This window comes from Elgaria multicarinata, chromosome 16 (genome assembly GCF_023053635.1).
Source record: "Elgaria multicarinata webbii isolate HBS135686 ecotype San Diego chromosome 16, rElgMul1.1.pri, whole genome shotgun sequence".
In the NCBI taxonomy this organism is placed as follows: Eukaryota; Metazoa; Chordata; class Lepidosauria; order Squamata; family Anguidae; genus Elgaria; species Elgaria multicarinata.
The window spans coordinates 12346238-12359278 of NC_086186.1; the positions used below are offsets into that span (position 1 = coordinate 12346238).

A 13041-nucleotide genomic window follows, 5' to 3' on the forward strand; every position below is an offset into this window, starting at 1 on the left:
CTGGCTTCTCCAGGTAAGGCAAGGAAAGAATTGTGCCTGAAAACCTGGAGTGTGTAACATTTTGCAGCCTTTTTGTATAAAAGAAATAGACAAACAGAAATAATTGAATTCATTTCCTTTTAAAAATGTTTAAAATAAGCAGGTAGATCTATTTCAGGTTTTTAACAATGTCTTAGGTTTACCACCTGGAACCATTCTATGGAACCTCATATTAAACAGTTCACTTGGTTTGTCTTATATCCCAAAGTTATCAGGGCCTGTTGTAATACAGGTGCTTCATGAGAACAGTTATGCAAATGGTTTAGAATTAAAATAAATGTTCAGTTCACAAAAGGTAAATGAAAACCACTCATTGTTTTAACTTTAGGTTAAGGTGAGCACCTGTTGTTCATATGTATTATGAAATTTGACATGGGGGGCAACCCTGAATTTTACTAAGAGTTAAATGAGAAGTGTAAAAGGCTAAAACCTATTTGATAAACTGGGCAGAGGATTGTAATATTGTTATTCCTCTCCAGGTTTTGGAATATCTGTGGTCTATTCTGTTGGTCATTATTTCTCACAAGATACCAATGTAAGACTAAAAGAAAGGAAACAGGATTTATTCTTCTTTCTTGTCTTTTTTATGGCGCCATGCACAGCATTTATTTATACAGAATTTTTCATAACTGCACTCTGGAATGAGAAATATTGATTGCATTGTGATTGAATCCTATTCCATTCCCCAAGCAGTAAGCCTGTGTGCACCAGTTGCTGGGGAACATGGGTGGGAGGGTGCTGTTGCACCATGTCCTGCTTTGTTGGTCCCTAGCCAACGGCTGGTTGGCCACTGTGTGAACAGAGTGCTGGACTAGATGGACCCTCGGTCTGATCCAGGATAGCACTTATGTTCTTAAGCACTTCTATAGTTCCCCATTCCATTCTCCAAGTATTTTACACGTCCTCCTTGCGTGAGCTCACTGATGTTTACGGAGGCTTGTGCTTCTATTGAAACTCTTTCCGCACTCCAGTCATTTATGTGGCTTCTCCCCAATGCAAATTCTTTTTGGTACATGAAGCTTGTCTTGACACCAAAACGCTTCCTACAGTCTAAGCATTTATACGGCTTCTCATCTGTGTGAATTCATAAGAAATGAGTTCTGAGCTCTGACTGAAGCTGTTCCTGCATTACAAATATTTATATGCTTTCTTCCAAGTGTGAGTACTTTGATGATATGTGAGGCTTGTGTTCAAAGTGAAGCTCTTTCCACACTCTAAACATTTGTATGGTCTCTCCCCTGTATGAATTCTTTGATGGTATGTGAGGCTTGTGCTTCTACTGAAGGCCTTTCCACACTCCAAACATTTATACGGCTTGTCCCCTGTGTGAATTCTTTGATGAGAAGTAAGGTTTGTGCTTCTACTGAAGTTCTGTCCACACTGCAAGCATTTATATGGTTTCTCCCCTGTATGGATTCTTTGATGACAAGTAAGATTTGTGCTTCTACTGAAACCTTTTCCACACTCCAAACATTTATATGGTTTTTCCCCAGTGTGAGTTCTTTGATGGTATGTGAGGCTTTTCCTTACACTGTAGCTCTTTCCACATTGCTGGCATTTATATGGTTTCTCTCCTGTGTGACTTCTTTGGTGGTACATGAGGCTTGTGCTTGAACTGTAACTCTTTTCACACTCCAAGCATTTGTACGGCTTTTCCTCTTTGTGGATTATTTGGTGTTTGTTGAGATTTCTGCTTACAAGGAAGCTCTTCCCACAATCCAAACATTTATATGGTTTCTCCCCTGTGTGAGTTCTTTGATGATATGTGAAGTTTGCCTTTACGCTGAAGCATTTCCCACACTCCGAACACTTAAATGGTTTTTCCCCGGTGTGGATTTTGAGATGAGCTTTAAGGTTTGATTTATAAGTAAATTGTTTCAGACATACACAACACTTATTCTTTTCATTTCTTTTTTCTATTTTTTCTTGGATTGCCACTTCATGGTTGCTGTGAAAAGCGGGATATTTACTCCTTCTTTTAGGATTTCCTTCAGTTTTTCTTCTTTGCTGTTCCCTCCTTTTTCCTCTGTCTCGTTTCAGTGACACTCCATGGGGTTCTCTCTTATTCTCCATTTCCCACCGATCCTCTTCTGGAATGAAGAGGGGAAACTGATAAGCACTTTAGAATGCGTGCTTGAAAAATAAATTCTTTGTCATGGGCAGATTATTGCCTGAGAGTATTTAGATAAGAGAAAGACCAGAACATTGCAGAGGCATGAGAAGTTTAAGACGGCCAACTGTAGAGGTAGGAACTAACAGAGAGGCATGACTAACTTAAGACCCAGTTATTTCAAGGCTCTGCTTCAAGTAAGACTAAATCTGTGTCCAACTCATTGTTAGTCCCCTTGTGATTTTTGTTAACTAGAAAGGCAAGATATAAATATTTTAAGGGGGAAATAGAGAAATCCTGTTAGAAGGATACACAAGGGTCTAAAATATAGGTAATTTACAAAACTTGCATGCACACATATTATTATTAATTTTTAATTGACTCCAGAATAGTTGTTTTAAATCGATATTGTTTTTATGCTTGTGATGGTTTAAATTTTTTGTATATCCGTTTTTAATGTTCATTGTTTTTAACTTTTGTAAACCGCCCAGAGAGCTTTGGCTGTGAGGCGGTATATAAATGAAATAAAAATAAATAAATAATAATTATTAGTAGTATTAGTATTAGTATTAGTATCGTGCCTTTTGCCCAATACTGGGCCTCAAGGCAGCCTTACAAAATTTAAAACATATACATTTTAAAACCTATGAAAAGAAATATGAAAAAAGAAAAGAAATATACAGAAGTTAAAAAAATATTAATTATATTACAACATTAAAACATTAAATGTTTAAAATACATGACAATTTTAAAAGTCCTTAGTATAGACGGAGGCCCAGATTATTTGCCAAAGGCCTGCTGGAACAAAGAAGCTTTGCCTGCTTCCGAAAGCTTATCAAGGAGGGAGCCAGTCTAGCTTCCCCGGGAAGAGAGTTCCAGAGCACTGGAGCAGCCACCAAGAAGGCCCTCTCCCGTGTTCCCACCAAATGTACCTATGAAGATGGTGTGACTGAAAGAAGGGCTTCTCCAGAAGATCTCAAAGCATGGGCAGGCTTATAAAATAGAATATGGTCTTTCAGAAAACCTGGACCTGAGCCATGTAGGACTTATATTACATACACAAACACTGATTGCTTTTGAAGACAGATATTATCATCAACCAAGGTAAAAGGGAGCCCTACCGAGCGAAGTCAGCGTCCCACAATTCTCCTCCATGACTTGCTTGTGCAGAGCTTTCTGGCCAGGATCTAGTAGAGCCCATTCCTCCTCAGTGAAATGCACAGCAATCTCATCAAAAGTAACCAGATCCTGGACGAAAAAGAAAACATTTCTTTCTCACAGATAACATGATCTACTAGCAAAGTCTGACAGGCTAATTATGGTGAGGGGGAGGGTATCATTCTGCCATATTTAAACCTTAATGAGTGTCATTCATGAGCGAGAGCCAGTGTGCTGTAGTGGCTAAGGTGTTGGACTGGGAGTCAGGAGATCCGGGTTCTAATACCCACTTGGCCATGGAAACCCCCTGGGTGACTTTGGGCCAGTCACAAACTCTCAGCCCAACCCACTTCACAGGGTTGTTGTTATGAGGATAAAACATAGAGGAGGAGGTTTATGTATGCCGCCTTGGGTTCCTTGGAGGAGAAAAAGGCGGGATATAAATGCAATAATAAATAAAAATAAATAAATTCACAGCCTCCGTAGTGGCAGGTTTGTCAAAAGCAAGGAGAGGTGAGATGTGAGCAGGGGATAGAGGTCCAATGCGCCTCTGTCTGTCTCCCTGGTGATCCTTCCCCCTACCTGATGAGGTTGTACTGAAGCTGTTTTCCCTTCACCGCAAAACAGAGATGATGACTGAATATGTATCACTGACATCACTCCACGGCCTGCAAGAGACAAATCTGATGGGACCCCAGTAGCATGTGCACGTCTCAGAGATTAAGTAATGCATTTTGGATGTTGATACTCATTTTATATTTCAGCTTTGTGAAAAGCACATCTCTTCCCCCATTTGGGATTTTAGCCACAAACCAAAGTGCTGCTTTCCAGGTATTACGTCTTCAAGTGTTCAAACTAAACACATTATTGAACTGGGGAAAAGGGCTACAGGAAAGTTATCTCCCCTCCCCCAAAAAGCGACCATGGAGTTTTGGCATAATCAATGGAAGGAGACCAAGTTATAATATGCCCATTAATCCTTACCCTGCAACGTGGCATCTCCACCTTCCTGCTTGATCCCCCCTTGTAGGTGTCTCTTTCCGGTGTCAGATAGAGCCTTCTCTGCCTCAGGAAATGTAGTGCCCGTTTCTGCAACCAGGCCCTGCTCCTGAAACAGCAATGAGGATCCAAGACATGGATTGCAGAGGATGAGAAAAGGAATAATAGAGGCAAAGGATGTGGAGGTTTCGGATATCCCTCCCTGGACGATTTCCCAAAAGAGTTGGGTAGACAATAGAGAGTTCTAGGATACCCTCCCTTACATTCTTGGCCCCTTGCAGTTATAGGGATGAAATGTCCTTACCTGCTGCCCTTCCTGCTTCTTGTCCTCTGCCTGACTCAGGAAGAAACCTTCTGCCAGGGCCACTGCCTGGGAACTGGTCTCCACTCCACATTCCCTGGCCCAGCTCTCCATCTCTGGTGCAAGGACTGTCAGGAACTGCTCCAGGATCACCAAATCCAGAATCTGATTCTTTGTGTGTTGCTCTGGCTTCAGCCACTGATGGCAAAAATCGTGAAGTTGCCTGCAAAACCCCCGGGGCCCATCGGCCTCCTGGTAGCAGAATTGCTGGCAGCGCGGGCGCAGTACCTCTGAGTTGACACTGTCTTCATTCTGGACCTTCTGCATAGCTCTTTCGCCGGATCCCACACTGTTCTCAGTCTTAATTGTCCCCAGACCTCTTCCTGCTTCAGGGACAGCTGAATCTTGCTTGTCCTTCTTTGATCTGTGCTCCAAGGAAGCACCCAACAGGGCCAAAGAATTGCTTTCCTCGTCGGCTAATTTCTGACTCAAGGCAACGACGGGATAATTGGTGGTGCTACTAAGTCCTGCAAAGCCAAGGCACCGTTCTGTAAGTACATTATTACACTGTTAAGACAGGAGGATTTTCCCCAAACAAATGAGAAATCAACCAGGCTTTCTCCCAGAACGTAATAAGATGAATGCCAAGATTCCAAGACTTTAAGTTCCTCCATCTAGTTGAGGCCAGAAGATGTAGCATTCCCACCACTGGTCTTTCTTTAATAATTATTCCCCCTCTGTGAACGCTTCCTTTCTCAGCCTTCTCTTAAGGCTCCTTCCATTCAACATCACTTACACTTAAATCCATTACCCTGAAATGGATTTAAATTCAGGCTGTCACTCCATTTAAGAAATCTTAATTGAGTAATACTTTTTTTGAGAAGTCAGAGGATTAATCAACTAAATCCCACATGCTTAAAATCTAGGTTTATGATTAAAGCATAACTTTATCCTGGACCTCAGATGCCGCAGAGAAATGTTACTTTATTTTACATTAAACAATTAAAGATATACCTATTTCTTTAATGTAAATTAATGCAACAGTTCTCTGCGGCATCTGAGGTCCAGGATACTACCTCAATTAAATTGCGATTCTATTTCTCTCTCAGCTAAGGTCTGACTTGCTGAAACAGAACAAAGGCAAGCTCTTACTTGCATTAGCCGTCTGTTGCTTCAGAGAAGTCCAGTTGTATCCTAAAGCATCTGGGATCTACCAGCTGTGTAGTTTTTTTCTCCTCTCTTGCTTTTTGAATGACTCTCCCCCTTTTCTTTCAACCTCTCCGCACCGTCTTTTAGCTTTTGTGTCCTGACAGTCTTCCCTTCTGAATGCAGATTGGCAGTTTGCAAAAATGCATTAAGAACAAGGCACCGCCTGATCATTAGGGGTTCTAATTCTAATAATTGAAGTGCAGGAGTATAATGGATAATTCACTTCCATTTATCGACTCAGTATTGCTGCACCGGTTTCAACTCCCACAAATCAGACGGGCATCTTAGTTTTGCAAACGCGAGGAAAGAAAAACGTTCCCTGAAGCAGGGTGATGATGGGTGCACAGGTAAAATAAGTGTGTGGTGTGGGTGGGTGTTTCTCCTTGACTTTCTCAGCCAGCAGAAACCAACCTGCCTTTTCTCTCCATTTACTGGCTAAGGTTTGATCCTGGGCATCTCTTCCAGAGTCTTCCAACCAACTTTCCCTTGCAACCACTGGACTCCCCTTCGTCCAAATGCACCAGGGGGGTGGTCCTCACCGGATCTCAGCTATGGGGCGCTTGAGAAGACCACTTTCCTCCACTGGGGGAGGCAGGCCGGAAGAGGCATTGGAGAGGCATTTGCTGTGGATGACACCCCCCCCTTCCTGCCCTATTTTCCATTCCACTCTAGGAATCGAGCTCAGTTCGTTTAACCCTTAGCAAGCAACAATATTCTCTCCGAGTCTTCCAAAGAAGCATCCGATGAAACATGCATTGCTGTGCAGAGATCGGGTTTTTTGCCTCTTGTGGGGGTGTTCGGGACTTTGTCATCCACCAGACAAAACTATTAGGAAGTTGGCAGTGAAGACTCTGATCTGTTTGTGCTTTTTAATAACTGGTTTTTCTCTCCAAGAAGCAGGAAAGCCTCTCCTGATTCCACCCAACAGGACTCCTCTTAATTCAGTGATTAATGCGAGAAGAAACGCTTCTGCTGTTTTTCGTCTTCTAAGGGGTGGGCAGAACATAAATCTCCCAAAGTTTTGGATTTCAACTCCCAGCATTCCTGATCATTGGTCTCACTGGCAGGGGCTTCTGGGAGCTGAAATCCAAAACATCTGGAGATCTGCCTTCTGCCCACCCCTGTCCTAAGGGTGCAGATTTCAGTCAGCAATGGCTACACAGAGGGCACATTTGCAAACAGGACAGGGAGCCAAAGCTGTTTGTAGGTGGCATCACACACTCACTCACACACACACACACACACCCCTCGCTCATTGTGCATGATGCTCCTGTCCCACACATGACCGGGAATGAAAGTCATTGTATTTCTTTTCGTTTGTACCTATGGCCCAGAGTGAGTGCACCTTCCTGTTACGCCCACCTAAAAAGGGAGATTGTTTTCAGGAGATTCTTCTGCAAGGAGATGGAGGGAGCAGAGTTAAGGATTGAAAAATATTGGAGGGGAAATAAAAGTGGTTTGAAAGAGGGGGAACCTCCCATCCCCCTTGTTGTAGAATCTTCAGGCTCTCTTCTCCATGCAGTCTAATGTAGGCTGACCATATGAAGAGGACAGGGCTGCTGTATCTTTAAGAGTTGCATGGAAAAGGGAATTTCAGCTGGTGTCATTTGTATATATGGAGAACTTGGTGAAATTCCCTCTTCATCACAACAGTTAAAGCTGCAGGAGCTATACTAGAGTGACCAGATTTAAAAGAGGGCAGGGCACCTGCAGCTTTAACTGTTGTGATGAAGAGGGAATTTCACCAGGTTCCCCATATATACAAATGACACCTGCTGAAATTTCCTTTTCAATACAAGTGTTAAAGATACAGGAGCCCTGTCTTCCTTTTCATATGGTCACCCTATCTAATGTAAAGCACTGTCCAATCTCCTTAGTTCCATTACGCAGTCCTCCTGGGAGGCCTCCCACAGTCAACTGGAGCACTCTTCAATCTGTTGCATTATGCAAATGATGTGTTAAAATGCTGATGTGCAGTAAATACACTTGAAGGTACAATTCTTCCTTGGTTTCAGTATCCCCAAATGTTCTATTGTTACACAGTCCCCATGTGTTAGCCTAAGAAGAACCCTTCTGGGTTCAGACCAAAGGCCTATCTAATTCAGCAGCCAATTTTTAACCATGGGCTGTAACACACAGACCTACCAATGTTGAATGTCTTTTAAGTTCTAAATCTCTAGTGTTTAAAAGCCATGGTATCCACACTATACGGATTGTTGACTGAATTATTTTGTGAGTTATGTGAAATATAAAAAGCATCCTAGGAAGTGGATTTAGGAATGTCAATAGATTACTCTAAAGGGACAAGTACACCAACTCGATGTACCCAAACAAGGTCAAGGGCATTAGGTTTCAAAGTACTTTCTCCTGGGCACTTAACCACAACCAAGGCATAACAGAACTTCAGAACTGTTTCTGATAAATGTTGGAAGTTGAGAAGAGGGTGGAGTACATGTGGTGGTAACGTCCCCTGGTAGAACTGTTTGGGCAAAAAAATAACAATATTATCAATTAAAACACCAACAAGACATCATTACTCCAATTCTGGGTATTTCCCCCCAAAAGACTTACAGGTTACACTGATCAAAACTTTATTTTACCTTCATTGGGAAACAAAAGGGACTTGTTAGCTGAAGGATGTATTTGTGGGAGCACAGCTCTTAACTGATGTTAAAATTGTTGAAAAATAGAGGGGAAGTGGTTTCGTAGGTGAGACCACTTGTAGGTAAATTTGTAACTTTGCAGGAAACAATGAGAATGCTAGCAGATTTGAGAAATTATTTATTCATTGCATTATGTTCACAGTTAATCACAGTGAAAGAGATATTACTTAGGATTTACATGAATGGGATATTGTACTGGTGATGAAAACATATGGTGATTTGATGGATTTAAAAGAAGCATAAATGGAAGCCCACTTAGGGGCTGAAATTTCAGAAGCAATGAAATTAACATCAGCCAGGATTAAGGAATCAATATTGAAACTTGTAGGTAGATGGTAAGGCTACATTATATATATAATGAAGTACAGGCATGTATGAGGATTCTGTGTGCTCAGTCATTTCTTTTAGCATGTTTTATCATAAAAAGTCCTCTGAACTTTTTCTTTGTATTTTAGTTATTGCTCCTGCAGCGTGTAAAATAATTATATATATAGTGTGTATATATTATATATATTATACGCAGCAGGCGCAATAACTAAAATACAAAGAAAAAGTTCAGGGGACTTACACATCACAGCTTGGTTTTGGAGGCTTTGGCATCATTTATTTATGAACAAGCTCACCACCACATGCAAGTTGTTAAAAATCACGCAAAACCTGAAACAACAGATTCAGTATTCCAATCATAATTTTGATACATGACGATCCCAGATCCAAGCCTCTTCAGTAAATAATTGCAGCTTCAGGAATTTTGATTCCGTTCCTATGCATCTGAACTAAAATATTTGATAAAATAGGCAGAGGAACTGACTCGACTCCTTTCTTAATTATGCCCAAAATGGACTTTGCCATTTTCACAGCAGGACCACAGGTTAACATTTTCATCCAGCCGTCTAGCACTACTCCAAGATCTATTTCTTGGTCAGTCACTGCTAGTTCAGCATATACATGAGGTTGGGATTTCTTTTGCACCAACATGCATCACTTTACACTTGCTTGCACTGAACTGCATTTGCCATTTTAATGCCTATTCTCCCAATTTGAAGAGACCCTTTTGGAGCTCTTTGCAATCCCCTTTTGTTTTAAACATCTGAAATAATTTGGTAGCATCTGCAAACGTAATTTGGTATCATCATTCTCACTCCTAATTCCGGATCATTTATGAACAAGTTAAAAAGCACTTGTCCTAATACAAATCCTTGCATGACCCCACTGTTTACATCTCTCCACTGTGACAATTTATTCCAGTCTTTACTTTATGTTCTTACCAGTCTATAAGAGGACCTCTCCTCTTATTCCAGCAGTGGGGAATCTCAGGCCTGGGGTCCCAGAATAAACATTAATCTAAATGACCTGTAATGTACTGGATTCTCTTTGTAAAACTGGCATTACATTGGCAAACCTCCACACCTCTGGTACAAAGGCCAATCTTAGGGACATGTTACATAGTTTTGTTGGAAGCTCAGCAATTTCACATTTGAGTTCTTTAAGAACTCTTGGATGCATACCTTCCGGGCCTGATAACTGTTAGCTTTCAATTTGTCAGTAAGGTCTAAACTTACATCACTTGTCACCACTATTTATCCCAGTTCCTCAGACACCTTTCCTGAAAACTTCAGTTCATGATGTTTTCAGCTAAAAAGATCAATTCACTTCAAGCATTTACATTTTAATTTTTTTACCTAGTGTGGATTTTTTGATGGACAGTGAGGTATGAGTTTCTACTAGAGCTCTTTCCACACTTCAGGCATTTATATGGTTTCTCTCCAATGTGAACTCTTTGATGAGACCTAAGGCTTGAGAACAAACTGAAATTCTTTCCACAGTCCAAGCATTTATATGATTTCTCACCAGTGTGAATTCTTTGAGGGACAGTGACTTGTGTGCACGTATGGAAGCACTTTCCGCACTCATCGCATTTAAATGGGTTTTCTCCAGTGTGAATTCTTTGATGGTCAGTGAAGTCTTTGCTTCCAGTGAAGTTCTTTCCACACACTAAGCATTTATGTAGTTTCTCTCCCGTGTGAGTTCTTTGATGGCACTTAAAGCTTGAGCTCCGATTGAAGCTCTTTCCACACACCAAGCATGTATATGGTTTCTCCCCTGTGTGAGTTCTCTGATGGACAGTGAGAGGTGACCTTGAACTGAAGCACTTTCCACACTCTTCACATTTAAATGGTTGCTCCACTTTGTGGTTATTACAATAACTTCTACGTTTTGATTTAGTATTCAATACTATTTCCTGGATTGCAATTTCATGAGAGTCACCCTGAGAAGGAGGGGATTCATTCCTCCTCTTCTGATTTCTTTCAGTTTTCCTTCTCTGTTCTTTCTTTTTATGTCTATCTCTTTTCAATGATACCCCAAGTCGTTCTCCCTCATTCTCCATTCCACACTTGTCAGCTTCTGCAACAGATGGAAAACTGTTAAGAATCTGACTTCGAAAAGGACACTCAAAACATTGTATGAACTTAGCTAATAGTTGTATTAAAGAACTGAGAAAACCTAGATGGGAGGCAGGTATTAATTACCATGTAGTTAAAATACAGCAGTGCATTCTGCCCATAAAGAGTTGGTTTCAATTCGCAGATGAAACACGAAGGTCATTGGGTGGACTTGGGCCAGCTACTGATTAAGGGCTAGGTCACAACACAGAATCATATTATTCTCACTTCTAGGTCAACCCACGGCCCAGAACATGACAGCTAGAGTTATAGCAGCATGACTGTCATAAAGTGGCAGTCAAGAACTGGTAAATACCAAGTCAGTCTACAGGAAATTGGCAAAGAATGAAACAAAACAAAAACAGCTGGGAAATTGAGAAGAAGGCTGGGATGAACAAGGCAGCCACGTGGGCATTAGCAAGTCCTTGGTGATATAGGGAGCAGAATCCCAGATTGCAGAGTGGAATGGAAATGCAGCATATCAATAGTTAAATTAAGACAACTGATATGTCCTAGTAGACCCAAAGAAGGGGACTTGAAGTGCTATAATATAGAGCAAGATATGCAAACATTGTTTTTGTATTTCTAAACGGCATCAAAAAAACAGGGGAAGAAGGAGCCGTACCGAGCGAGGCGATGATTCCACAATTCTCCTCCATGACTTGCCTGTGCAGAGCTCTCTGGTCACGATCCACCTGAGCCCACTCCTCCTCAGAGAAGTACACAGCAACGTCCTCAAAGGTCACCGGAGTCTGAAAGATAATGGAAAACATTTCCTCCTCAGAAGTGACCTAAAGATGATCCACAACAGAATTGGGCAACATACGTCCCTCCAGATGTTTTGGCCTACAACTTCCATCATCCCTCCCCATTGGCCATGCTGTGGTGTGCTGATTGGAGTTGTAGACGAAAACACCCAGAGGGCTACAAGTTGCCAACCTCGATCGATAAGCAAACTCCAAAAGGCTCGTAAAAGTGAAGCAGCCAGTTATTAGCCTCCAGGTCCAAACCTTCATGAGTGTCATTCAAAGCCTAACTATTGGGCAGCTTTGACAGAAGCAAAGAGGAGAGAGATTTGTTTGGGCCCAAGGAAGGGAGCAGTGGACAAAGGCACTCAGGCTGCCCCTGTCTGTCTCCCCAGTGATCCTTTTCCCTACCTGATTTGATTGCATAGAAATGCTTTCGAGTTCACCGTGAAGTAAGTATGTGTTGCCGACATTCTTCCATCCCCTGTGAGAAAGAAAGGCGATGGGAAGGAAGGACCCTCTGAGATGAGACTGAGCTCATCTCTCCTCACTTGGGCCCTTGGCCACAATTCCAAGTGCTCGTTTCCATGTATAAAGTCCTCAAATATTTGAACTGTGCACCTTACTTTGCAAGTTGGCACCTGTGTCAACCTCCTTCTTCATCCCTCTTTGTAGGGACCTCTTTCTGGTGCCTGATGGAGCCTTCCTTGCCTTAGGGAATTTAATGTCCTCATCTGCAAACAGGCCCTGCTCCTGAATCAGCAGTGAGGATAAGGATTAGAAAAGGAAGGATAGAGGCAAAGCACGTGGGAATTTGGGACATCCCCCTTTGGATGATTTCCAGAAAGTGTTGGGTAATTAGAGGTATATTTTAGGATATTCTTCCTCACCTTTGTGCCTGCCCTAGCACTATCAGGATGAAATGCACTCACCTGCTACTCTTCCTGCTTCTTGTCTTCTGCCTGACTCAGGAGGAAACCTTCTGCCAGGCCCACCGCCTGAGAAGTGGTTTCTGCTCCACATTCATGGACCCAACTCTCCATCTCCGGTGGAAGAACCATCATGAACTGCTCCAGGATCACGAAGTCCAGAATCTGTTTCTTTGAGTGTTGCTCTGGCTTCAGCCACTGACAGCAAAGTTCATGGAGTCGGCTGCAAATCTCTCGGGGCCCCAAAGCTGCTTGATAGCAAAACTGCTGAAAGCACTGGTGCTGTACATCTGAGCTAACAGTGTCTTCAGTCAAGCTCTTTTGCCTGATTATTTCCTGGCTGATTAAGTCTTGCTGGTTCATGTTGGATCTGTGCTCTGAGAGAGCCTCTTCTCCCATTTTCTATCTCAAGGCAAATATGGCCCTAATTTGTGGTGCAGCCA

At 42.1% G+C, this 13041-nt stretch overlaps 2 protein-coding genes across 3 annotated transcripts; both read right to left on the minus strand.

Moving 5' to 3' along the window:
• Window positions 1-637: 637 nt before the first annotated feature.
• On the minus strand, window positions 638-6398 carry LOC134409662 (zinc finger protein 558-like). 2 transcript variants are annotated; one of them, XM_063142513.1, is made up of 6 exons: window positions 6228-6398; window positions 4611-5134; window positions 4292-4415; window positions 3890-3975; window positions 3271-3397; window positions 638-2126 (listed from the first exon to the last, which is right to left on the minus strand). In XM_063142513.1, the coding sequence occupies exons 2-6, from the start codon at window positions 4932-4934 to the stop codon at window positions 1168-1170; spliced, it is 1620 nt and encodes a 539-aa protein (XP_062998583.1). In that variant the 5' UTR covers window positions 4935-5134; window positions 6228-6398; the 3' UTR covers window positions 638-1167. The 2 variants fall into 2 exon arrangements, with proteins under 2 accessions (XP_062998583.1, XP_062998582.1); XM_063142512.1 differs by having other exon boundaries at window positions 638-2129.
• Window positions 6352-12961, minus strand: LOC134409747 (zinc finger and SCAN domain-containing protein 20-like). Its single transcript, XM_063142646.1, has 6 exons — window positions 12609-12961; window positions 12081-12153; window positions 11549-11675; window positions 10605-10885; window positions 10331-10463; window positions 6352-6398 (listed from the first exon to the last, which is right to left on the minus strand). Exons 1-6 carry the CDS (start codon window positions 12959-12961, stop codon window positions 6352-6354), a joined length of 1014 nt encoding a protein of 337 aa, XP_062998716.1.
• Window positions 12962-13041: the final 80 nt, after the last annotated feature.

Bases quoted from the DNA above. Each gene is read 5' to 3' on its own strand.
- LOC134409662 (XM_063142512.1), bottom strand. From the start codon at position 4,934: ATGCAGAAGGTCCAGAATGAAGACAGTGTCAACTCAGAGGTACTGCGC. The intron at 3,398-3,889 runs GTAGGGGGAAGG...TTTTTCGTCCAG, and splicing joins CTTCAGTACAACCTCATCAG to GATCTGGTTACTTTTGATGA. The intron at 2,130-3,270 runs GTAGGGCTCCCT...TCTTCATTCCAG, and splicing joins TGGGACGCTGACTTCGCTCG to AAGAGGATCGGTGGGAAATG.
- LOC134409747 (XM_063142646.1), bottom strand. From the start codon at position 12,961: ATGAACCAGCAAGACTTAATCAGCCAGGAAATAATCAGGCAAAAGAGC. The intron at 11,676-12,080 runs GTAGGGAAAAGG...ATTATCTTTCAG, and splicing joins TTTCTATGCAATCAAATCAG to ACTCCGGTGACCTTTGAGGA. The intron at 6,399-10,330 runs GTGAGAAATCAT...TGCCTCCCCCAG, and splicing joins CCCTCAAAGAATTCACACTG to TGGAGGAAAGTGGTCTTCTC.